Here is a 27,567-nt window from a genome sequence, read left to right as displayed (position 1 = left end):
CTGACATGCTCCTTGTCGACTCAGGACTGTAAGAATGTTTTTGAAATAGGAATGTAAGAGGCAGCTAAGATTTGTTGATATTTCAGACTATTTAGCTCTCAGGGTGCAGACAATTAAAAAAACGTGTGGCATTTGCCAAGGCCCACAGCCTGTCAAAAGGATAGATGCTGGAAAAGTGGCAAAAGGTGGATTTTTCAGATGAATCTTTCCTTGAATTACACCACAGTCGCCCCAAATATTGCAGGAGACCTACTGGAGCCCGCATGGATCCGAGATTCACTCAGAAAACAGTGAAGTTTGGTGGTGGCAAAATCATGGTCTGGGGTTACCTCCAGTATGGGGGTGTGCTAGAGATCTGCAGGGTGGAAGGCAACATAAATAGTCTGAAATATCAACAAATCTTAGCTGCCTCTTGCATTCCTAACCATAAAAAGGGACAAATTCTGCAGCAGGATGGTGCGCCATCGCATACTTCAATCTCTACCTCAAAGTTCCTCACGGCAAAGAAGATCAAGATCCTCCAGGACTGGCCAGCCCAGTCACCGGACATGAACATCATTGAGCATGTCTGGGGTAGGATGAAAGAGGAAGCATGGAAGACGAAATCCAAGAATGTTGATGAACTCTGGGAGGCATGCAAGACTGCTTTCTTTGATGTTCCTGATGACTTCATCAATAAATTGTATGAATCCTTGCCGAAGCCCGTGGAAGCCATAAAAAATATTAAATTTGGATCTCACAGCGCCACTACTTAATTCGCTTATGTTATGTAACATATTTTTGTATTTGAAGTACATTTTTTGTTCAATTTTCACACTACTTTCTGTAGGCGACAAAACTGTTGTCTTGCCAAAATTTGACCTTTATGCCTTCATTAAATGATACATCATTTTTTCAGTGAAACAAATATATTTTTGTACATTCAACATCATTTGGGAGGGTCTTAGCTTTTAGATGGGCCATTTCTGAAACCAATTGGATAATTAAAAGTCAGGTTATTCGCAATTGTTTCTGCAAAATGGATAAGCAACAAGACTTTTGTCAGGGACTCTACGTACTTAGCAAAAAAAGGTGAAATAACTAAAAACGTGTGATATTCTAGTATCTTCAAAGTAGCCAACCTTTGCTCTGATTACTTTTTTGCACACTCTTGCCATTCTCTTGATGAGCTTTAAGAAGGAGACACTTTTTCAAAAACGAAAGCAGCACAAAAGACTACATATTCCAAGAGCCATTGTGTTGTCAAGAAGGACAAACCGAATGTGATCATTTTTAATAAATTTCCGAGCGAGGCGCCAACTAATGAAAGGGAGGCATGCGAAGCAAGCAACGGCCGGTTGGATTGAGCGAGCGACTTTGAAACATGCAGAATGAATCGAAAACTACATTTAGCGCAAGCTAATGCATTATTTCATCAACTCAAGGAAGAAGACGAGCCATAGTTGTCGTTTTCTTTGGATGAGTCGGCGTCTCGGCGAGTAGAAGTGACAGCAGCGCGCAAACGGCGAAATAGAAGGCTGTGTGACGTTGTGTGTGATGCAGCTCCGTGACCTGTTCAAGAAGAAACTTTATTGAGTGTGCAAAAAAAGAAAAAGAAAAAAAAAAACTTCATTGGGTCGCATGCCTGAAAATTTTGAATTGAACTGAACTGCTTGTCAATATTTTTAAAATACTGTTTTTTTCAATGTAATATATATTTTTTCTTCACTATAATCTTTTCAATTTTTATGTAGATGTGTGTTCGAGAAGCTTGATTGCATGTACGTATATACTTTTGATCAGGTGATGGGTACAACACCTAACTTCACAAAGAGATATCTTCCAAACCCTTTTTGTGTTAGATGATATATATAAATTTTTTTCTCACTATTTTGCACACTATATAACCTGTTTTGAACATAGTATGTGTAAAGGCCAAAAACGCCTATGACCATACCTGCTGTTTGTGTTGAATTGTCTAACATCAAACTATTCAATCTTATTTTTTTCTATTGAATGTTTATCCCAACAAGTTGAATAAATATTATCAAGCTTCAAAACGGTTGGTCGAGCATGTTTGGTTGTCAATGGGACATCAACATTACAAATTTTGAGAAAAGATTTGGGGATTTTTTTGTCTTTTTGGGTCCAAAATCTGGATTATAATTGGTCAGTGAAGAAAACAACAGTTTCGACATGAAGTTTAAGGGGTCCTGAAAAAGGGACCTAACTTGGCCATTGTAAACAATTTTTTCTTTGAAATATAAAGGCAACATCAAATGCATGCAAATTCGGCCAAAATAGGCTTAGGTGTTAAAGGGTTAACTTCACAGGTATGTGCCATTCTCTTGATGAGCTTCAAGAAGGAGTCACCTAAAATGATTTTTGACTTCACAGGTATGCCTTTTCAGGGTTAATTAGTGGAATTTATTGCTTTATCAATGGGGTTGGGACATTCATTTGTGTTGCATTGAATGAGGTGTGTCCAAACTTTTGGCCTGTACTGTATGTTATGAATAATTTTTGGATATATGTTTGTGTGCATGTATATGTGTAAGGCAAATTAGCCTGTCCCAGGTATTACTTAAATTGGAGTAATTAGAAGTATTTTTCAAGGTTTGAAATTACAGCCATTTTTGTCGCATATGTGCCCAAAATGTAATATGTGTATTATAAATATTTGGGAACAAACAATTACTGTGTTGTGAGTGAAAGTCATGGCATTAGTTTTGTGTTTGTACCCTACATTTACTTACATCCTGTGTAACTCCTGGGGGCTAAGCCCCTATTGTTAAAACCTAGTGACGCCCCTGCATTTCACCCAAATTGCTTGTATGAAAGTCGAGCCAGAGTAAGTGGTCGGTAGTGGTTAGAAAAGCCGATGGTGCAAATTCATCTTTAAATTTTCATGTCCCGCACCCCGCTATGTTCAAAACCTGATTCAATGAATATTGTGTCTCTTATTTCTCCTCACAGAATAGCGAGAAAATTTTGGTGGAAGTTAGATGACCGTTGGCATCATGACACATTTGGTTTCTATGAGAATCAAATATATACTGAAAGTCAAACAAAGCTGTGAAGAAAAAGGAAAGACAAAAAAAGTCTGCTACATAATCCCGTAATAACGGTGAATGATCATTCATGATATACTTTGTGCATTTGTACTGTGAGGACAGAGTAGAACTCGACAGATACATTATTCAGAGTGCCAAAATGGGATCCCTGCGTCTCAATTTACAGAACTTAGTTACATAACTGAAAGAGAAACAAACAACAAGATATTTTTACGTTTTACTGCCACTTTTTGTTTTTTTTCCCCATAAACACTGTTTGATGGCAGATAGCTAAAATTCAGCCCATTCTCCCTGTAGGTTTTCCACTAAAACAATGAGTCAATATTTCATATCTTCTGTGGCTCACAAGGGTAAACCTTCCGCAAAATGCTGAATTCTATTACATAAAAGAGGACTTGTTTTGTTGTCCTTTTTGTTCATGTCCTTCATCGTGGTGTGCCGGGTATAGTTAGTAACTTTACTTGACTCCGAAGGTTTCACCACAGTCTTGTTTAAACAGAAGTGCCATCTGCTCCCCTGACCAGACACAAACTGTTTCTTCCCTCTGTACTGTATAGGGAAAAGTAGATATCTGTGAGGCTAGACATACTATGGCTGGCGTTATTGTTATGCCGGGGGAGCAGTAACATGCAGTTAAACGTGAAAGACCTTCACCTTGTTATATAATGACATTGCAGTCTAATATTCAAAGCTCTGAGCTCCATTTTGAGGAGCCTTTTAGGCAGAAGTGAAAGTGGGACGGAACGGTCAGGAACGCAGTTCTGGTAAAAGATTCACGGGAGGAACGGGGCGGAACGGTGCCTTGATCCCGAAAATATGACGTCAACTGTCAAAACTCCATGTAAAAACTAACTGCAAGGGTGCCCCACATCCATCTTATCTCTAAGAAGAAAACAAAATACAGTGCCTTGGATAAGTGTTCGGCCCCCTTGAATCTTGCAACCTTTCGCCAGGTTTCAGGCTTCAAACATAAAGATATGAAATTCAATTTTTTTTGTCAAGAATCAACAACAAGTGGGACACAATCGTGAAGTGGAACAACATTTATTGGATAATTTAAACTTTTTTAATAAATACAAAACTGAAAAGTGGGGCGTGCAATATTATTCGGCCCCTTTACTTTCAGTGCAGCAAACTCACTCCAGAAGTTCAGTGAGGATCTTTGAATGATCCAATGTTGTCCTAAATGACCGATGATGATAAATAGAATCCACCTGTGTGTAATCAAGTCTCCGTATAAATGCAGCTGCTCTGTGATAGTCTCAGGGTTCAGTTTAAAGTGCAGAGGCAAGGCAAGGCAAATTTATTTATATAGCACAATTCAACACAAGGCAATTCAAACTGCTTTACATCACATGAAAACCAAGGAACACACCAGGCAGGTCCGAGATACTATTGTGAAGAAGTTTAAAGCCGGATTTGGCTACTAAAAGATTTCCCAAGCTTTAAACATCTCAAGGAGCACTGTGCAAGCTATCATATTGAAATGGAAGGAGCATCAGACCACTGCAAATCTACCAAGACCCGGCCGTCCTTCCAAACTTTCTTCTCAAACAAGGAGAAAACTGATCAGAGATGCAGCCAAGAGGCCCATGATCACTCTGGATGAACTGCAGAGATCTACAGCTGAGGTGGGAGAGTCTGTCCATAGGACAACAATCAGTCGTACACTGCACAAATCTGGCCTTTATGGAAGAGTGGCAAGAAGAAAGCCATTTCTCAAAGATATCCATAAAAAAGTCTCGTTTAAAGTTTGCCACAAGCCACCTGGGAGACACACCAAACATGTGGAAGAAGGTGCTCTGGTCAGATGAAACCAAAATTGAACTTTTTGGCCACAGTGCAAAACGATATGTTTGGCGTAAAAGCAACACAGCTCATCACCCTGAACACACCATCCCCACTGTCAAATATGGTGGTGGCAGCATCATGGTTTGGGCCTGCTTTTCTTCAGCAGGGACAGGGAAGATGCTTAAAATTGACGGGAAGATGGATGCAGCCAAATACAGGAACATTCTGGAAGAAAACCTGTTGGTATCTGCGCAAGACCTGAGACTGGGACGGAGATTTATCTTCCAACAGGACAATGATCCAAAACATAAAGCCAAATCTACAATGGAATGGTTAAAAAATAAACGTATCCAGGTGTTAGAATGGCCAAGTCAAAGTGCAGACCTGAATCCAATCGAGAATCTGTGGAAAGAGCTGAAGACTGCTGTTCACAAACACTCTCCATCCAACCTCACTTAGCTCGAGCTGTTTTGCAAGGAAGAATGGGCAAGAATGTCAGTCTCTCGATGTGCAAAACTGATAGAAACATACCCCAAGCGACTTGCAGCTGTAATTGGAGCAAAAGGTGGCGCTACAAAGTATTAACGCAAGGGGGCCAAATAATATTGCACGCCCCACTTTTCAGTTTTTTATTTGTTAAAAAAGTTTCAATTATCCAATAAATGTTGTTCCACTTCACGATTGTGTCCCACTTGTTGTTGATTCTTGACAAAAAATTAAAATTTTATATCTTTATGTTTGAAACCTGAAATGTGGCGAAAGGTTGCAAGGTTCAAGGGGGCCGAATACTTTTGCAAGGCACTGTACCAACATCAGATTTTTATACTACGATGGAGTACTAGGCCCAAATAAAGGGAAAAAAAAATAAAAAGGACTGTGAGAATAAAGTCCTACTCTTGCTACGGGAAAAACGGGTTTCTTCTTCCTGCCTTCGACGAAGGCGAACGTGTTTCCTCCCTGCTCCTGCTGCTCGCTATCTTCGTCAGTCTAGTCTGTCTGCTTTTGTTGTATTTTCCTCTGTGGATCAACTCCTCATGGTCCCTCATACAAAAACGGATCTGATTACTTGGTCTCTCATTGTAATTGACAAGATATTTTCAACAAGAGACGGTGCACCAGGAGAGCCGTCTCGCCCAGATGGTACCTTCGCCGCCGGATACGTGAGAGATTCATGGGATCACTGGAAGCCAGTGTGTCTTACTGTCCTATCTGTGAAGATATCAAGGATATTTGGCTGTTTAGCGTGACGGTCGTGGGGTTCCTTCTGCTCGGTTTAGGAGGTACCCAGCTCTCCCGGAAAGTTTCCAAGATGACAGCTTTCAAGGAAATCAACAAATTGTCCATGGATCAAACGATGTGATTCAAGGCATTGAAGGACCGCGTCAAGGCTCGGCTCGAGAAATGGCTCCGTGGACTCACAGTTCGGTCCGAGGAAGGATGGAGAAATGTGGATGCTACCTGGCGCCAGGTCACAGAATTGTCGAGGCAGACCGCGACTATTGGCATTGACTTAAGGGACCTGAGGTCTCACCTACGCCCTGAGGAGCAGGAATTTGACTGAAGACCAACTGTATTTTTGGACATACAGTGGTACCTCTACATACGAAGTTAATCCGTTCCAGGACCTTGTTTGTAAGTCGAAATGGTCGTATGTCGAGCAGGATTTTCCCATAGGAATACATTATAATTCCATTAATTCGTTCCAAAGCCCAAAAAACTGCACTAAATCCTTAAAAAATACTGCTGGTGCTATTACAAATAGCAATTACACGTAGCAAAACAAATAAATTATAAATCAAAATTGGAATAATATAATAAAAAGAATAATAATAATTCCTGTAATAGTGTAACGAATCAGGTTCTAATAAGACGGACGTTTTTTTGTGTACCTGAACGCACCGCGGTGCTGACGTGCCTGGACCGGTGAGCTTGAGTTTCACTTTCACTTTGAATGTTCTCTTGAGAACACCGTCAGTTGCGGCAGACAGCAGGCGTTTTGTGTTGAATAAGTTGTGAAAGAAATGATGAAAACGTGGCGAAGCTGGCGATTTCTTTGGAGATGTTACCACAATAAGAATTGTCAGCTTAACTTATAAAGACTGGCGAACGATGGTCGGAGGAGGACCGTGGAGATGTAATGTTGAGCCATTTCACGGATGCCCACCCCACGCTCATATTTTTCTGTCATTTGCATCTTCATTTAGAAGGTAAGCATCAACTTTTTCCTTGTTTCACCACCTGTACCAACCTTTTCTGAAACCTGTGTTGATTTGTCACACAAGAAAATCCGTCGTGCATTCGTCTGCGGTGCTGCCATTGTCGTCGTATTTCGAGCATGTCGTCGGATGTAGAAACAAATGGCGAGTTAAATTTTACGTCGGATGTCGAAAAGTTCGTGTGTCGAAGCGATCGTATGTAGAGGTACCACTGTATTAAAATACTTATTTGGCTTAATTGGATTATAATTTTCCTTTTCCTTTCTCGAGCACTCTTATCCCACCCCTCCCTTCTCCTGGAGAAAGCCGCGCAGGTAGCCCTATCTCTTGCCGTTGATTCTGTTCCCAAGGCCTGTAGCAGGGCCCTGCGACTCTTATTTTGTCTACAGACACGTACAAATACTAACACACTTGTGGATACACACACTCACACACAACTTCCCCCAGTCCACCACCGCCTTTTTCTTACTATCACCTACCACCCCCCACCCTTTCCTCCAGCCATGACTGGTAGTTCTCCTTTTTTTCGTACAAAAAAATCCCTGCACGTGACCTGTGCGTCGTGTCATATCCATGCTATGTTGTATGATATATGTGTCTACTGTAAGTTCTGTAACTGCTCTACTTGTAACTTGCTCTGTAATTTTTGAAGAACAGAGAGAAGTTGATGGCGCGGAACATCTGCAGCGGCCCGATCCTCACTCATCGAACGGAATTTCATTATCATCTGTTGTCATTTTGTGAGAGCTGTTGTCAATGACAAATACATCTCTGAATCTGAATCTATTCACAAGAATTTTCAACGGAAAAAGCTTTTTGTTTATATATGGCGGCCGCTAATTTCCTTACTGACTAGCCTCATAGTTCGCAATATTTACGTAAAATAAATGCTACCTGCACATTATTTTTTGGGGGGGATTTTAAGTACTGTTGAGTTAATTATCGAGGGTTGATTGAATATTTGCTTGATTGATTGAATATTTGCTTGTGCTCATACATACCTAATACATGCATAATACACATTGCCATATTTTTTCTTATTAATATAACCAGTAAATGATTATTGCTTGCTATACTAGGGTGTAGTATAATGTTTAAGTGTTACAAAGAGTAAAGAGGGTCGGGATGACAACTGCCTTGCTTCATGGCCGCAACATTGCATAACTAGACCTTCTAGGACATCTTCAGCGTCTTACGTCTAGACTTTCGTCTAGACTTTCGAGGACAATTTTCCATTCGAGGACATCTTCCATGGCCGCAGCGTTGCATAACTGAAGTGTCTGGGTCATTCTGACCACTTTACCTGTGCCCTTGCTTACACACGTGTATTAAGTTAGTTCCACCTACATGCTCACACATAGCCAATCAAAATCACATGGGTGTCTCCAGCTTGCTTTCCCCCTCTCTTCAGGGCGGCACCCTTCTGTATTAGGACAAACCCCTAATAAAAAGAGCAAGGAGGTTTTTTTCCTTAGATCAATTTTGGTGACTATACAGCGTAATCTAGCATTCCTCTTTCTAGTCCCTCTTTGCTCTCCTTGGCCAAGAAAACAGTGTCTTCTCTCCTTATTTTTGGGTAATTTTACAAATGTCTACCTAAGGGTCTATTTTTGAACTTGACAAGTACGAATTGAGACTGTTTTACGTCCATATCTATAAAGAATTCAGGAATTTATGCATTTATTCACAAGAACGGAAAAATCTCTTTGTCTGTGTTTCAACTCGGTCAACTTTGACATAGATAGGCCCTCTATGAATCGGCCCCGTGCCCCGTCAATACATTATGAAGTCTATGGATGAGGCAGATATAAAGATTTTCTTATTTTCTAAAACACAAGATGTTTTCAATATTGCTGAATTTAACGGAGGCGCCACCACGCTACGTAAAGCTGCTTATCCAGCTACATTTGCCCTACGTAATAATACAACTTTTATTTTTGTACTATTAAAGCAACGCTAGGTTACTTTTCAACTTTTATAAAATATTGTCATAACATTTGTGATGATATGTCAACTGACAACTAGTTGAATGACAACTCTTTTATATCTTGAGAGGGGTCTGAATCGCTTTCACCAGCACTAAGAATAGGTTCATACTGCAGCTCTTAATGCACAATTCTGATTTTTTGTCTTTTTTGATTGAGCCCATTCAAGTATTACACATGCGCACTAATTCACAGTCTGACACACGCTGAGGAAACTGACCCGCGTGCTCAAAAGTATCAAAACAAATAACTATACACCCTGCGTGCATGACTCACACACATAAGCCTTATTATGTGTGTGCGCCAGTTTGCCCCGACTCGGCCATGTAAGCAGTACTAAAGTATTGCTCATTTGGCGCACAATACGACACCGATCATTATCAGGCTTATTCTTTCCTTCATTTTACTTTTTATGACTGTGGTCAAGCGCGCCTCCAGCGTAGTAAAAGCTGAGTTAAAGCTAGGCGCTATCGCAAATGAACAGCTACGTCGCTGCCGTCCAGCCTACCGCTCTTGCTCTTCGGTGACGTAATTGCTACATGAATTCCGATTTGGGAGACTTCACAGTTCAGACCGCCGCCACATTGTGGAGAAATGTGGCCTAGATCGGATTTAAACCACATACAAAAGTGACCCAGATCGGATTTGAAATGGTCGACTTGTCACGTTCAGACCACCAAGTTAATGCCTCTCTCGAGTCGGAAAAAAAAAATCGGATTCGTGTATTAAGATCTGCGGTTTGAACCAAGCCTAATTAACCTTGAGAAGGGTGGCAGGAACTCTGCCACACAAAAAAAAATGTGCAAATGTGCTGACTCCTTTACGGCATTTCCAACTTTCCCCATTCATTATAAAGATGGAAGTTTAGTTCGAATTCAGCATAGATGGCAGCGCAACAAAAGAGACAAAAAGTTTTGTCTGAGGAGGAAAAAAAGGGAGGTTACCAGGATACTCAAAAATATACATTGGCCCGGCTTTCACTCGCTGGCGTGACGACCCCCCCCCCCTCCCCGCCACCCTTAACTGAACCCATCAAAGCATACAAGTTCTCGTGGTGTGGGGTGTTAGCCACACTAAGCCACAAGATTGCTAACTGTCATTGTCTTTTGTTTAGCCACAACTGGTTGCATTACATTGTTACTATTCATTCTTAACACAGCCGTTTCAAACACAAATGTCTTTTACCGTATTGGCCCGAATATAAGACGGCCCTGATTATAAGACGATCCCCTCTTTTTCAAGACTTCTTTTCAAGACTCAAGTTTGAAAAAAGACTTTTTGAACACTAAATTAATTTTTATACAGAAAATAATTACAGTACATCCGAAACAAATGATTATAACAATATATTTCAGAGAAAAAGCATTTTATTTTGCCTCATTCGAATCTTAATATCTGGACATTTAAATATGTAAACTAAAGTGCAATCACATCTGTAAATGAATGGCTTCTGGTTTTTTAAATGTAAATAAACCAATCTATTGTGATAAAACAACAAAATTGCAATACCTGCATTAACCATCAAAGTGATGTCTAACTGTAACTGTAGTCTTGAAACAAATCTGAATAAGGGAAAACATTGCAATAAATTATGCAAACTGGTTAAACTTGAGAGTAGCTGAGATCTGTCATGACAGAACAGCGCTTCAATGATATCTGGCGCCATCTAGCGTCGTGAATGGGTATAACATCTAGACCGCGAATATAAGACGACCCCCTTTTTTCAGTCTTATTTCAATGCAAAAAACACTGTCTTATATTCGGGCCAATACGGTAATCCATCTGCAGGCGACCGGGAGATTTATTGATGATTTTACGGCACTGTGCAGATGTGCGCTGGTCCTCATGGGAAACGCAGGGTCTTTCTTAAGGCAAAACACTACCGCTTTTGTCCACCGGTGTCGCTAAAATAGACCAAAACTGAAAAGTTACATAGTGTTGCTTTAATTCAACATTTATTCTCACAGTAATAGACTTTTTGTCTCATACTATTACTACGAGAATAAAATTCGTATTATTACGTAGGACTAATCTAGTTGAATAAAGAAATGAAGGAAAATAGAAATCAGGAGATGGAGGTTGGCGTAACTGGTGGTTTTGTTAAATGTTATTTTGCAAATCATTTAAAATAAAATTTTTGAATAAAAATCAGTTTTTCGTTGATGCCTTGTGTCAGTATGTGTAATGCAGTAGCCTAATGCATGTGTAATACCAGTTTGTGTTTCTGTAATAGGTATAACTATGCCAAAAGCAGTTTCCTTTGCATTTCAGTGGTTTTAGGTTTCAGGGTATATTGGTCAGAATAACACAAATTTACATGTACAGTCATGCTCAAAATGCTTTTAAAATTCACAAGGTTAAATACATTTCTTTGATTAATTATCGTTAGGACATAAATTTCAAGTGAATGATACTACTATGTACGTGTACATTCCATGGCCGACCAAATTATTTCCAGGCCAATGCTGCCCTCTGCAGTTTATAATCTATTACTACTGCTTTTCAAGGTTCCACAACCACAATATAATCTGAGTAATGTACTCAATTTAAAATTCATGAGTTAGGAAACCATTTATTTTGAAATGTGGATTCTTAACCCTTAGATGCACAAGTTACTCGACCCTACACTCTTCCATAAGTGGGTCAAAAATGATCCATATTAGAACCAATGTGTTTTTATGCCATTTTGGTGAAGAATGATCACTTGTATATTAATTAGTATTACATTTAGGGCCACACAAGAATGATTTCATGCTTGAAATATCTTTATGATTCAATTAACATTTTGTGATTAAAAAACAACAACAACAAAAAACCCAGAACAGCAATAGACGTTATCCTTTCTTGTATTTGATCATCAATGATGAAGAGCTCCTATGCATCTTTTTGGTGAGACAGCGGCGCTAAGCCCTTGTGGAGGCATTGACCGATTTCTGAGGATATTGTGGCTCTGTGTTCTCCCCTGGGTGGGAGGTAATTCGCTCTAGTAAGAGCCCTACCAAATCATACTGTTGGCCATGATTTGGACACTTTCTTCTTCAGAGGACACATTAGTGGAATCTTATGAGTCAGATTGATCCTGTTTAGTTGGATTTCCAGGTGGACAACTGCCACTGCCACCTGGACAATAGTCTGGGTCCTCATCATCAGAAATTTCGGACACTGGAGTCCATCCCCGTCACTCCCTCTCCATCATCCACCATCTATAGGACCATTTCAGCTGTAAATCTAGCATCGATGACATTTTGGATAAGCAAACATAAGAGTAATGTTTTCAATAGATCAACATGTAGCTGTATAAATAAATAAACCCACACCCACACACACTATACAGTGGGGCAAATAAGTATGTAGTCAACCACCAACTGTGCAAGTTCTCCTACTTGAAAAGATTAGAGAGGCCAGTAATTGTCAACATGGGTAAACCTCAACCATGAGGGACAGAATGTGGAAAAGAGAAGAAAATAACATTGTTTGATTTTTAAAGAATTTATTTCCAAATTAGAGCGGAAAATAAGTATTTGGTGACTTATAAACGAGCAAGATTTCTGGCTGTCAAAGAGGTCTAACTTCTAACGAGGTCTAACGAGGCTCCACTCGTTACCTGTATCAATGGCACCTGTTTTAACTCATTATCAGTATAAAAGACACCTGTCCCCAACCTCAGTCAGTCACACTCCAAACTTCACTATTGCCAAGACCAAAGAGCTGTCAAAGGACACCAGAAACAAAATTGTAGACTTGCACCAGGCTGGGAAGACTGAATCTGCAATAGGTAAAACGCTTGGTGTAAAGAAATCAACTGTGGGAGCAATTATTAGAAAATGGAAGACATACAAGACCACTGATAATCTCCCTCGATCTGGGGCTCCATGCAATATCTCACCCCGTGGCTTCGGTGAGCAAAAATCCCAGAACCACACAGGGGGACCTAGTGAATGACCTACAGAGAGCTGGGACCACAGTAACAAAGGCTACTATCAGTAACACAATGCACCACCAGGGACTCAAATCCTGCACTGCCAGTCATGTCCCCCTGCTGAAGAAAGTACACGTTCAGGCCCGTCGGCGGTTCGCTAGAGAGCATTTGGATGATCCAGAAGAGGACTGGGAAAATGTGTTATGGTCAGATGCAACCAAAATAGAACTTTTTGGTAGAAACACAGGTTCTCGTGTTTGGAGGAGAAAGAATACTGAATTGCATCCGAAGAACACCATACCCACTGTGAAGCATGCGGGTGGAAACATCATGCTTTGGGGCTGTTATTCTGCAAAGGGACCAGGACGACTGATCTGTGTAAAGGAAAGAATGAATGGGGCCATGTATCGAGAGGTTTTGAGTGAAAATCTCCTTCCATCAGCAAGGGCATTGAAGATGAAACGTGGCTGGCTCTTTCAGCATGACAATGATCCCAAACACACAGCCAGGGCAACAAAGGAGTGGCTTCGTAAGAAGCATTTCAAGGTCTTGAAGTGGCCTAGCCAGTCTCCAGACCTCAACCCCATAGAAAATCTGTGGAGGGAGTTGAAAGTCTGTGTTGCCCAACGACAGCCCCAAAACATCACTGCTCTAGTGAAGATTTGCATGGAGGAATGGGCCAAAATACCAGCAACAGTGTGTGAAAAGCTTGTGAAGAGTTACAGAAAACTTTTGGCCTCCGTTAGTGCCAACAAAGGGTACATAACAAAGTATTGAGATGAACTTTTGGTATGACCAAATACTTATTTTCCACCATGATTTGCAAATAAATTCTTTAAAAATCGAACAATGTGATTTTCTGATTTTTTTCCCCCACATTCTGTCTCTCATGGTTGAGGTTTACCCATGTTGACAATTACAGGCCTCTCTAATGTTTTCAAGTGGAAGAATTTGCACAATTAGTGGTTGAGTAAATACTTATCTGCCCCACTGTATATACAGTAATGTTAGCTAACTTAGGCTAGGTTCATACCTCAGGTCTTTACGCACGAATCCAATTTTTTCGTGTTTTTCTGACTCGACTGAACGTGAAAAGTCGCATAAAAGTGGACCATTTCAAATTCGATCCAGGTCACTTTTGTATGTGGTTAAAATCCCATCCGGGCCACATTTTTCCAGAATGTGGCTGCAGTCTGAACTGTCAAGTCCCCCAAATTGGAATTCATGCGGCAATTAACATCAGCAAAGAGCGAGAGAGACAGGGTGCTAAGGTAGCGGTGCAGCTGTGCATTAGCGTTTGCGCCTAGCTTGAACGCGGCTTTTGGGGAAGGAGCGGGCTTGACAACAGTCATAAAAAAATTAAATGTGTTGAGGATAAGCCTGACAATGCTGTTTTCTCTCTGCTCCAAATGAGGAATATTTCAAGATTGCTTACACGGCGAGGTGTCAGGGCAAATTGTCCGTACGTGTGTGCGTCATGTGTAGTCATTTGTTTTGATGCTCCTGCGCATGCGGGCCAGTTTTCTCAGCGCATCTTGGACTGTGAATTAGTGCGCATGTGAGATACTTGAACAGACTCAATGGACAAAGGCAGTCTGAACGGGCACACCAAAAAAACAGATATGACAAAAAAATTGGAATTGTGCATTAGGACCTGCGGTATGAACCTAGCCTTAGTTAGCTAGCTAGTTATGAAGTAGGTTAATTTGTTGATAAATAATAATAAAAAGAGTCATGAAAGACACACACAAAATACTATATGGACATAATACTTACAGTACACGTATCAGCTCATGCTGTGTAAAATAACCTTCTTGAGGGATGTCACTTTTTACATACCTAGTCTGTGTAGTCCACGGTAAATTTATTCCTGACAGCCAAAGTTGATAAGAATGAAAGATTCCCATTGGATTCCATAGAAAATGCATGTGGGTCATTTTTGACCCACTTGTGGAAGCTTAGGGTAGTACAGTGATCCCTCGTTTTTAGCGGTTAATGGGGACCAGAACCCACCGCGATAAGTGAAAAACCGCGAAGTAGCATTATTAGCATTAGTAGCAACATTCTTTATATATTTTTTGTGTATACAGTACACTAGTTACAAAAGTAAATGCAATATTAATATACAATAACATGCAAAAGATGAATAAAATTTACTCACCACACTGATAATCTTGATAAATGAAGAAAAAACTCCAGAACAATGGATATGAAGGTAAAGATGATTTATTGAGAAGATTGAGAGTCACGCGATCTTTGTGGGCCTGAAAGCCTCGCCTCTTCACTTCTTCCTTGAAAAGGAACGTCCTGGATGGCATTCGCTTCCAAAAAAGGCCAGTCTCGTCCATGTTTAACACCTGCTCCGGGACATAGCCACCCTCTTCAATTAATTTGGGAAATTGTCAACGTAACGAACAGCTGCGTCATGGTCCGCCGAGGAGGCCTCCCCATGCAACGTAACGCGGCGAAGTCCAAGCCTCTTTTTGAATCTTTCGAACCAGCCCTTGCTGGCAACAAAACCACAATTTTCTTCACTTGAAGCACTGGTGCTAAGCTGTGGTTCATCTTCGTCGTAGTCGGCATCACCGCCACCTTCATTTAACTCTCCTTCAGGAATGAGGCTATCATACAGCGCTTTGGCTTTTGGCAGTCTGATATCCACACTGTTAGTGCATTTTCCACTTTTACAATCGACTTGTTGCGAGGAGACACGACTCGCTTAGTGTCCCTGGAAAACGACATTGAGGCGGTCATCGGATTTTCGTCTCGTCTTTTTATATGTAACGAACGGTTGATTCATTTAGTCCGTAATGGCGTGCAACAGACACATAGCTGTGGCCAACTTTAAGCATGTGCAGTAATTGAATTTTCTCGTGCACCGTCATCATTTTTCTTTTCTTCTTGGGTTCGCTAGAGGATTGAGCAGGTGGAGGACACTTTGGAGCCATTTTCCTTCGATAGCAGCAAGGTTAAACATCTCGGCCAATCAGCTTGCAATATTCCCGAGTGATGCTGGCCAGCGAATCAGAGCGGTGGAATATGAGTTGGGCGGGCTCTTCTTGACTTCTGTTAGGGAACGGGCAGATTTTACACCATATTTTCTCCATTATTTTAATTTGTTATTCATGTATATATATTTTTTTTGACTGAAAAAAATCCGCAATAGACTGAAACCGCGAAATTTGAAGCGCGAAGTAGCGAGGGATCACTGTAATACAAAAATGACAATTTCTTCAAATGTATGAAAAGTTCATCAAAAATTTGAATGGCATTATATCAAAAACATGTTTTTTGAGGAATACCTGGAATATGAATTGATAACATTTTTTCATTCCGAAGATATTTCAAGAAAACAACCTCACCGGGTCATTTTTGACCCACTTATGCATTTTAGGGTTAAAACTGAATTACAGTACATCTATTGTAAAGTCAAACAGCGTTAGATGCCTAAAGTTGTCTGTTATTTATTTTGTAAATTCACCTACGTGCCTTTTGTTGGTTAAGGGTAGAGATAAATAAAATAATCTGCTGTCCATGCTACCTTTTTTCCCCTAACTAGTTGCACCTTTAGCATTTCTCCACTGGGTAACAGTACTTGGCAACTACGTAAAGCCACATCGGCACCGTAAACCGGGGGAATATGTCGCAAATATCAATCAAATAATTCACACTAACCGGTATATTGACACCCTTACTTTAATGATTTGTCATCAACGGATTATAATAACACTACTTTTTAGTTTAACATATTTAACATTTATTTCTTCAACGAGGAGAAAGCACTCAAAACTATATTACGTGCGCAGTGTGTCCGCAGTAGTTACTGTGTATTGACAGTATTTCCGATTTGGTTACAAAGTAAGAGGTCTTATTAAACGTTTTTAGACGTTGTAACTACAAATAAATTTAAAATTTGTGAAATATTAGTACTAATCAAACTGATTAAGTGTGATAATATTCGTTTTTGTGTAACGAAAACTAATTTGGCGGTGTTTCTTAGTAGGCTACTCTCTTATTTTGAAATATCCAAAAGCGTTCATCTTTGAACAGAAGGCTACAATCCATTGCAAGCATCGCGTAGTGTTGGCCAACTTGACCCATTCCCACTCTGGCAAACGTTGTGTGATTTTCTACATCCAGGTCCCAGGTGTCTTCCCATTCTCTTCGGCAAAACCAAAACAAACAGGTACTGTCATTCTTGAAACAAACAAACAAAATGCTAGACTATAGTCGCTAGACAGGTTCGGTAAGACGAGCCTTTTCTGTCACATGATTGGGAGGAGAAAGGAGAAAGCAAGGCTCACTGATAGAAACAGGCATTTTGACAGTTAGCTTGAGGTTAGCTTAATTAGGTAATGTCGTCGAGTGCATTACTTTTCTACAAAGAATCGAGGTATTACACAGCTGTTAGAGGACTTGCCAGGCCGGTTGTAGCTTCCTTGTAGTGCACAAACAGCAAGCTGACTACTGTTCATGTGTGCTTGTTGACCGAGTACACAGACTAGACTGTGCTGAAGTAGAGTAGGACAGCTCAAAGTGCATCGAAAGTCAGGAATTCATTCCTACCGTCCGTGTTTCGATTTGGAAAGTGTCCACAATATTTTGAATGCCGACTGTTTTATCCCTCTTCAAGGAAGCCGTTGGATTTTAATCTCCAGCAGCCATTAACAACTTACTTCTTGGGATTTCCGTGGATTTCCCTGTTTATGTGGGATGCAACACCAGCGTGGGACGATCATCATGTTGCTGCCCAGCAACCAAGATTGATTGAGTATGAAGCTGCCACGAAAGTGACCTCTGTGGACCCTGCAGCCCAAGGGGGCACTCACAAGGCGCCATGGCATCTACCGAGAGACTTTATGAAGTCTGGATGCTTTACTGCACTAAGGTGAGCTGCAATCCAATTGCTGCTTAATTGCAATGCCTTTGCCAGTACATAAGTGAAAATTTTTAATGAGCGAGACTAGCGGTGTCCCGATTGCAAATTTTTGTACCCGAGTCACCTGATTTTGAGAATCTGCTGAGTCCCGATCTGATACCGAAACAAAAGCAAAAGTTTCAAACATTACTGTCCCTCAGTGCAACCTTCATAATGTGAATCATTTTTAACTCATTCACTCCCAGCCATTTTCACCGGTGCAACCCCCTTCACTCCCGGCCGTTTTACTGGATTTTAACTGATTTTGCAAGGCCCACAGAAAATTCTGTTCTATTGCTATATAAACATGGAACCCACTAAAAGAATGATTAGACTCTTTTCTTTCAGCAGGAAAAAAAGTAAGTTAATATCTTTTTCCATTCTTTAGAAATCAGCATTAGAAAATAGCTTAATTCTTCCAATTTTTGATTAAAAAAACAGAGAAATTGAGCTTTTTGTGAAAGCATACATTTCAAACATAACTTTGACTTTAACACAGCTTTCTTTTGCTTTAGTTACATCCCAAACATCTGAATAATGTTTTCCTTTTACAAAATAACTAGGGCTGTCAAACGATTAAAATTTTTAATCGAGTTAATTTCAGCTTAAAAATTAATTAATTGTAATTAATCGCAATTAATCGCAATTCAAACCATCTATAAAATATGCCATATTTTTCTGTAAATTATATATACTGTAAAATAATCTGTTGGAATGGAAAGATAAGACACAAGATGGATATATACATTCAACATACGGTACATAAGGACTGTAGTGGGCATTTCACTCTACTGTCATTTAAATCTGTCTATGCTGTCCTCACTCCGAAGCGTCTACTTTTTCCAAAGCTAGACAGCTAGTGGACGACGCCTTAATAATCAGACTTCTTCCTTTTTCATCTGATTTATTAATAAAATGGCCTCAAACCACTGTCCTCTTTAGACCGTAGTGAAACTACAAAAAAAAAAAAGTACACATGCATTGCATTAGCAACAACATTAGCTTAGCACGCTTTACGGGTTCACTAAACATAAACAAAAAGCGTCTCATACAAAAAATAAAACATTTCGCTTACTAACATAATATTTACATTCTTTACAACAACCATACTTACGGACAAATCTTGTCCAAGGATCATATAAGCACAACATTACAACGTAGGCGTCAGCCCGAGACGTCGTGCAGCCATATTGAACTGGCAAGAAAGCAATAAACCATGTCGCAAAGCAACCACAAGAGTTCGCTGTTAGACAGCACAAAAAACCTTGGTGTAAAACTTACCAAAAGGCAGAATACTGTCTGAGCGAGACATGTGCGTTAATTGCGTCAAATATTTTAACGTGATTAATTTAAAAAATTAATTACCGCGCGTTAACGCGATAATTTTGACAGCCCTAAAAATAACATAAACAACAGGACAAATAGTAGGGCTGCAATTATCGAATATTTTAGTAATCGAGTAATCGACTGAAAATTCTATCGATTAATCGAGTAATCGGATAAAACAAATATATGTTTATGTGAAGAGCAATTATAAATATACATGCGAAAACAAGACATTTCATCTAATCTTGAACCATTTTCAGTCAATCAATGTCTTTATTTTCGATGTATATTGTTGAAAACAGCCAACAATTGCATCTCAGATGTAACTAGAATTTAAAAAAAAAAGACAGTTTCACTGCTTTCACTCAAAAAACGTTTAGATCTTATTACAAAAAAAAAATGTGTATATATATATATATATATATATATATATATACATGCACAGTACTGTATATTTTTATTATATTATGTATATACAGGATATACTGTATGTATATATTTTCCCCAAGTGGAAGCTTCCATGATCCTAAGAAATTTAATAATTAAAAAAATATATATACCTAAAAATGTCGTTACGCATGATAACACACATCACTTAAAAGTTAGGATTTTTTCCCACGTGTTTCAATTGAATTTCTATTTGTGTCAAGCCATTTTTAAGCTCTAGTTAAGTTTTAAATTAGTCTAAACTGAAGTCCTGATAGGATTTTGAGTTTTTGCAGCGTTCAAAATAAATGTGTGATACAGGCTGTATTGGAGCACATTAGGGACCAGAGCTACTTGGTGTTTTATCCAGCAATGACTACTGAGCTAAAATTGATAGTTAGCATTACTGAGTTTTTATTTTACAGCCTCATCACTCCACAACGCTATATTATGTTAAAGCCTGTATGTAAGACACGTTAGCCACGCATCGACAGTGGTCATAATTAATAGTAACCTAGCCCTCCGCAGGGCTAACGTTACGTGAGCTAGTGACAGTAATGTTAAGCCTTATTTATTAGCGCTTAGCGCTCCTTATTAGCGCTTAGCGCTCTACTGCTTTAAGATAGCGGCTCTTTACTAACGTTGCCCAGACGCGGCCGAGTCTGTCATTTCGCATCTAGTTCAACATACATGTGATCTCTATGAGAGTCATCAGACGCTACCTGCTGCCAACGTAGCATCGTGCAGGCTAGTATTTAGCAACGTCGGCGTCGTTTGTAGCGGCTGTCGGTTACAGTAAGTTTTTTTTTTTTTTTTTTTCTTCCTCTACGCACGCGACATCAGCGCGTTGTCCCGCATTAAAGGTAGTCCGAGCAAAACGTGATGCTTAGAGCTGTCAAAATAAACGATTTCTCGAGGTGAATAAAATTACTCGGATCAGTTTTTAAACTCGAGTTACTCGAGTTGCTCGAGTATTCGTTTCAGCTCTAAAATAGAGCTTTTGATAGCAAAGTAAACAATTTATTTACACATAACTAACTGAGAGATGATGCTGTTGTGGCTGCGACAGCCGGGTAAACTTTTCCCTCATAGCCGCCTGTATCATAAAGATGGATTTTTTTGAGTCTGCGGGGTCTGCTCGGCCAGCAGCACGGACTCAACGGCATCGTCCGCTGCACTGGTGGTCCTGGTCGTTCTGCTCGGTCATCCAGCGCCTGGCATCCCAGGTGTCCTCTATGTTGTTCTCCATTCGGTCGTCTTCTGCCGGCGGCCCGGCCGTTGAATTGGGTTGCGGGTCTTACCAAATGCGGTACTGCCCTCCAGTGGCCAGTTTTATTGCTTTAAAATGGATTTTCAGATTTGTGCTTTGGAGCTAAATTGAATCAAATCCACTCACGTTGCTGAGAACAGCCTCTCACTTACGCTACATCTACACTAAGATAGATAATTTTCTCCCGAGTATTTTGCCGGCTATTATAATACCTGTCCGCACTTCGTTTAAGGCCCCCCCCCCCGCTTCTGCAAGGTACGGCTGCGTTTGCGCAGACTACCCATGAGTAGAAAGAAGCTGCCTCATGTATGATGTCATTGTCCACGCGGACGTAATGTCCTTACTCGCCACCAGGAAATTTCTAAATTACTACACCTTCTATACCAAGGGTCGGGAACTCTGCTTTGTGAGCACTGTTTTTTTAGTGAATGCATTTGAACGCATCACTCGGGAGCGAGCGTGAAGGGACTGAGGGCACACTCGGCTGTCACGAGCAGTCGCTGAGTTGTAATTGAAATAAATCTTTAGAAAAAAACAACGAAAGCCTGAAAACGTTACTTGGGATGTTACAATCGTTGCTCAGTTGCACAGTCACCACATGGAAAATAACAAATAAAACATATAGTGTGGGGCTGAGTATAACAGTGGCCGAGACAGGTGGAGTCTCTCAGGGCAGCCATTTCGCGAGTCTCGCTCTCCTGGAAGTGGCGACAATTTTGACAGGCGAAAAAAATCATGAAAGTGAAACTGATTGTGCGCCTCTGTGACTTGGGGTACCACGCATTTAATTTCACAAGGGTTAATTTTACCCTATGCATTTTAATATACTCCAGTTAGGTCGGCATTGAGTTGGAAGGGGCCAGCCAGGTTAAGGCGCGAGACGAGCTCTGTAATAACGCTCATCTCCGCGTAATCCACGATGAGAAGACCCCCAATTGGCATGAAATTGAAGCATATTATGGTATATATATTATGTTTAAAGGTTCAAGAAAAATCTGTGAATGCATTATCAGCTCATCACTGCTCTTTCATGTCGGTCGAGCCAGCCTGTTCCACATTTAATATTACGGGGTAGCCGAGAGACAGATACACTCATCAAAAGAGCCAGATATGACTTGTGAGACATAGGTTCCCAATACCTGTTCTACACTCTGGAAGATAAACTGTAAACAATGGACATAAAAAAGAAACGAGGTGCGGGAATGACATATCTTGATCGTCCGCCTCCATTGTTGACAATACCGTAATGCCACATGATGTCACTTCCTTTGTATCCGATTGTTATACGGAGACACTCGTCTATATGAAGCGGCGGGTAATATTAACCGGCTACCTACTCTGTGCAATAACTTATGCACTGTACAGAGAAGGGATTCATTAGTGTAGCCCAGTGTTTTTCAACCGTGAGAGATCGTCAGGTGTGCCATGAGAAATTATCCAATATCGCATTTTTATTTTATGTTTTTTACGTCATCTGACGGAGCTGCAGTAGGGAGGAAGGAGGAGGTAGAAAGTTGCGGTCGTGTGCTGATGAGCGAGGTATTGCTCTTGTCGCGTTCAATAACTGCTCGGATTTCTAGCCATCAGCTACTTTGCTGTACGCGACATTGTGGACCCTAGCACATCTACTGTACATCATTTGATTAGACTCGTCAAGAGTCAATATTCACGAAAGTGTCCTTTCCATTTTATCCATATGTGACGGCAGTCAATCATCCCCCTGTGTTTTATTCCAACAAATTGTCAAGGGCAGCAAGGTGGCTACCGGCTAGAAATCTGAGCAGTTCTTCAACGCGACACGAGCAGCTATCCTAAACGTCATCCCTAAACGAAACACTCGTCTCTTCAAAACAAGTCAATGGACTATTTTGTTCGCCTTTGTGAAAACACGGAGAAACAGGGAACTTTTTTGAGAAAAGCTACAAAGGTAAATGAGAAAGCCCTCAGAGCCAGTTACCTTGTTGCTGAACTTGTTGCTAAATCCAAAGTCCCACACAGAGAGCTGTTGATGAAGATTCCTGCTAGGAACCCAGCTTTGGGTTCATCTAAACAGACTCAAGTTTCACACTGAGTACCTAAGTATAAATAGATATAAGTATAAATAAATATTGAGAAACTCTTTTAAAAATAAATATACTGTACAGAAAGTAATTTTGGAACATTTTTGGTTTGTGCTGTGCCGTGAGGTTTTTTCCAATGTAAAAACGTGCCGTGACTCAGAAAAGGTTGAAAAACACTGGTGTAGACGACATTCCTTGTAGTTTAACTCCACGTTCAAGGCTATTATCCGTCCTCGTGTCGACGTAGCCTTACACAATAAGTTGCAACAGCACACTACCGCTAGTGTGTAACAAGCTAAACGATGAGTGACACATTTTTGCCTTTGGTCATACAGCTACCAAACTTTTCTAGCAAGATCAAAGCTACAAACCTGTCAATCATCGTTAACTTTAGGTACCAAACGCAAGTTGCACTAGACAGTTTGGACGCACTGGTAAGCAGGAGGGAGGGTGTGGCTCTGTAGGAGTATGAAGCAGAAAAACATAAATATATTTTTTAAATTAAAAACTCGATCCTTTTCACCTGATTCCGATCCTCTGAGAAATGGCGCGATTGGCTTGATTTCCGATCACGTGATCGGATTGGGAAATCCTTAAACGTGACTATGCAAACAGTGCAAACAGTACTTGCTCTGTCATGCCACAAGCAAATGCCAGGTCAGTTTATTTCTCATCAGGACATTGGAACTGTTGTCAATGAATAGTGTGCTGTTTATCGTGGCTATGAATGAGCCGACTCTCAAGCAAGTCCTTGAGTCAGCTGTTGGTTAGATTTAATTCACCTGCCCATAAAGCCGAAGCATTCTCAGGCGACCAATCAAAGCAGCCTGCCTGAGCTTCTCCTCATGTGAGTCAGGCTGCAACAACACAATCACTGCCACATACTAATCCCTCACAATAACACGCACTCCCCTTCAGAGTACTTTCTTCATGAAAGCAAAGCTTTGCCTGCACGTAAGACATGTATCGTCAAATCATATTGAATACTTGATCATGTCGGCCAGGAGTGTGGCTGCACAGATGCACATCTCAGTCATTTGTGAAAAGTGTCAACGTTGCTCGGATGTGCTTGCGTTTTGCATTACGTTGTGTATATGTAGTGTACATATGCAAATGCAGCACTAAATGCAACACCATAGCATAGTACTGTCACATTGGATAATTGTAGATGAAGGTAGTGTAATGTAAAGATCTCAAAGTACTGGAGTGCTGAGAGGTGACAGCCTACAGCTAAGGCCATTACGTAACAAGCGATCCTCTTAGGTGCTGTCATTGGCTCATGTGCTGGTGTTGTCACTACACAGAGGCAGCTGCTGGTTGCCGCTGGTATCCAGTGGAATGAGCACAGTGCTGCAGTCAATTTTTTTCCCACCACATTCATCTAGAAGTGCTTGTGTTTTTGCCAGGATCCAAACATCCCTCAACAGCAGACAGAAGAAGTATATAAATTTTATCTTGCCACTATTTTAATTGCCGAGAGTGGAAACTGTACATACTGGTTGATTACTGTAGGCCTGTCATGATAACAAATTTTCAGTAGGCGATATATTGTCTAATAAATAATTGCCGATATGCGATATTATTGTCAGTTTTTTCTTAACCAATTCAACCACTGATGTTGTCGCCTTTATAGATTGAACGCGACAAATTACCGCCGATAACGCAATAAATTTGATAGCCCTACTTTAAGCCAAAACTACTCTGGATGAGTGTAAGACATTTTGTCTGTAACGTTAAATACATTTAGAAAGCGATTTAAATAAAATATATTTATTAGGGCTGTCAAAATGATCGCGTTAACGCGCGGTAATTAATTTTTTAAATTAATCACATTAAAATATTTGACGCAATTAACGCACATGTCCCGCTCAGACAGTGTTCTGCCTTTTGGTAAATTTTACAGCAAGGTTTTTTGTGCTGTCTAACAGCGAACTCTTGTGGTCGCTTTGCGACATGGTTTATTGCTTTCTTGCCAGTTCAATATGGCTGCACGACGTCTCGGGCTGACGCCTACGTTGTAATGTTGTGCTTATATGATCCTTGGACAAGATTTGTCCGTAAGTATGGTTGTTGTAAAGAATGTACATATTATGTTAGTAAGCAAAATGTTATATTTTTTGTATGAGACGGTTTTTGTTTGTTTAGTGCAGGGGTTTTCAACCCAGTCCTCAAGGCACTGTGGGTCCTGGTTTTTGTTCCAGCCGATCCAGCAGAGACAGTTGAACCAATGAGGCTTCTGCTAAAACAAGCCACACCTGACTGCAATCAACTGATTGCACTTGTAAAACACCAGATTGGGGAAAAAGTGTTGTCATCTTGTTTGGTAAGAATGAAATCCTGCACCCACAGTGTGCCTTAGTGGAATAGGTTGGGGACCCCTGGTTTAGTGAACCTGTATAGCGTGCTAAGCTAACGTTGTTGCTAATGCAATGCTTGTGTACTTTTTTTGTAGTTTCACGACGGTCTAAAGAGGACAGTGGTTTTAGGCCATTTTATTAATAAGTCAGATGAAAAAGGAAGAAGTCTGATTATTAAGGCGTCGTTCACTAGCTGTCTAGCTTTGGAAAAAGTAGACGCTTCGGAGTGAGGACAGCATAGACAGATTTAAATGACAGTAGAGTGAAATGCCCACTACAGTCCTTATGTACCATATGTTGAATGTATATATCCACCTTGTGTCTTATCTTTCCATTCCAACAAATTATTTTACAGAATATATATATATATTTACAGAAAAATATGGCATATTTTATAGATGGTTTGAATTGCGATTAATTACGATTAATTAATTTTTAAGCTGTAATTAACTCGATTAAAAATTTTAATCGTTTGACAGCCCTAATATTTATACATTAAAAAAAGGCATGTCTGATATTTTTTTGCCGATTCCGATACTTTGAAAATGACATGATCGGACCCGATCGATCGGGATGCCGATCGAACGGGACATCTTTAAATAGAACTTGTAGACTATACCCACAGCCATAGCTCAAGTTGCTCAAAATTAGAGCAAGAACAAAATAATAAATAAAATAAAAAAATATATATATACTGCATGACTTTTTTTAAGGGGGGGCTCAAGTGAAGTTTCGCCATTTTCAGCCACTGTGTCAATTCTAGTGTACATGATGTCATGCCTTTGTGTTAAAAAGAACAAAGAATTCATAAGTTAATAAGTTAGTTAAAAATGTATAAGTTAAATATAAATATTGTTGTGGAAAGGTTTCATCTACAAAAAATATTGGGAATGAGACCTCCCCTCGTCCAGCGAACGTGGATTTGTGCTTAGGGCAAGATCATATTTCGCAATTAGCGATCTTTGACGCTATCTTTGTTTTTGCCCTTCATTCAAGCTTGTTTCTCACTCAGTGGCGGTGAGACTTAAAACCTCGACTTAAAGCTCTCCCAGCTAAGCCTAGGCTAACATTCCTCTAGTTTGTATATTGAATTTGAAAGGAAAATGTGTGTTTTGTTTTTGGTGAACGTTTTCATGGTGCTAACTAGCGGTGCAACGGTTTGCGGTTCAAAGCCGAACCGTACGGTTCGCCCTGTACGGTTCAATACGCCTTTATGAACCGCGCCTTTTCGGTTTTGCAATTAATGTATTCCGAACACTTGTAGAATGAATTGCTCGAGCTCTGTGTGCCTGTGTGTGACTTGAAGCAACGCTGTGGAGAAATTCCTGTCCCACAAGTAAATGTCAGATCGCTGTCAAGCACCTGTGTAATAGAAGCTGAGTAACGCCCTCTCCGGCTTACGAGCGAAGTGAAAGTGAAACAAAGAAAAAAAATAGCTACGGCGAGCGGAGGAGTGGAGTGACCGAATTTTGAGGAAGCACCGGCTTCTTTCAAATCTGCAATGTGGCAACATTTTGGTTTCCCCGTGAACGACAATGCGGAGGGAGAGAAAATATTGAAAAAAAAAAAAATTGCAAGTAATGCTCAGCGCTTGTTCCCCATGCTTTTTTTTTTTTTTTTTTTTTTTTTTTTTTTTTACCTTTTTATTATGACAAAGCAGCGAACAGGAAGGGATTATGGGGGGACAGAAGAAAAGAAATACAAGAGAAGAAAGAAAAGAAACACATACACAAACAACAACAAGAAATACATTGAACATCTAAACTAGTTACTAATATGCTGGTGCTATCGTCAGCGAGATGTATTTCCGGTTTACACCATGTGGGGGCCTATTGGCCAGTGAAAGAGGAGAATGGGGGTGGGGGTGTCTATAAGACTATAAACTAAGTGATTGAAAGGGGTAGAGTGTACACAAATCAGTTCTGTGATCTAGAACCCAGTAATCGTGTGAATCTCTTATGAGTGAAAGCCCGTTGGCGACCAACCCTACGCCGCCGCATCGCCAATCCCGGCACCGGAACCCCCAACCCGAGCATGCCCTACCACATCCAGCAGCACGCAAGCCCCACCGGGCGCGCGACAGCCACGCAGACGGGCGGAGAGACCGCGCGGGCACCAACCCAGGGCCACGGCCCACACCCAGCCAGCCCGGGGAGGGAGGGCGGGCGGGGGGGCGGGGGGATCCATGCGCAGCCCATCCCTCCTCCAACCGCCCAGCAAAGGAGCCACCGTCACCCCCCCCCGGG

At 40.6% G+C, this 27,567-nt stretch overlaps 1 protein-coding gene across 3 annotated transcripts in view; it reads left to right on the top strand.

The window, feature by feature from the left end:
• The first annotated feature begins 17,021 nt into the window (after positions 1-17,021).
• Positions 17,022-27,567, top strand: part of nbeal1 (neurobeachin-like 1) — a 132,472-nt gene continuing 121,926 nt past the window's right edge. For all 3 annotated transcript variants that reach the window (XM_057818755.1, XM_057818747.1, XM_057818738.1), the window contains exons 1-2: positions 17,022-17,150; positions 17,598-17,852. In XM_057818755.1, the coding sequence (XP_057674738.1) occupies positions 17,802-17,852 (51 nt within the window). In that variant the 5' untranslated portion in view covers positions 17,022-17,150; positions 17,598-17,801. The remainder of the gene's footprint in view (positions 17,151-17,597; positions 17,853-27,567) is intronic.

The sequence above is a fragment of the Corythoichthys intestinalis genome, chromosome 2, assembly GCF_030265065.1.
Source record: "Corythoichthys intestinalis isolate RoL2023-P3 chromosome 2, ASM3026506v1, whole genome shotgun sequence".
Lineage (NCBI taxonomy): Eukaryota > Metazoa > Chordata > Actinopteri > Syngnathiformes > Syngnathidae > Corythoichthys > Corythoichthys intestinalis.
The sequence above is the reverse complement of the archived record's forward strand: the minus strand, read 5'-3'. Positions and strand labels throughout refer to the sequence as shown.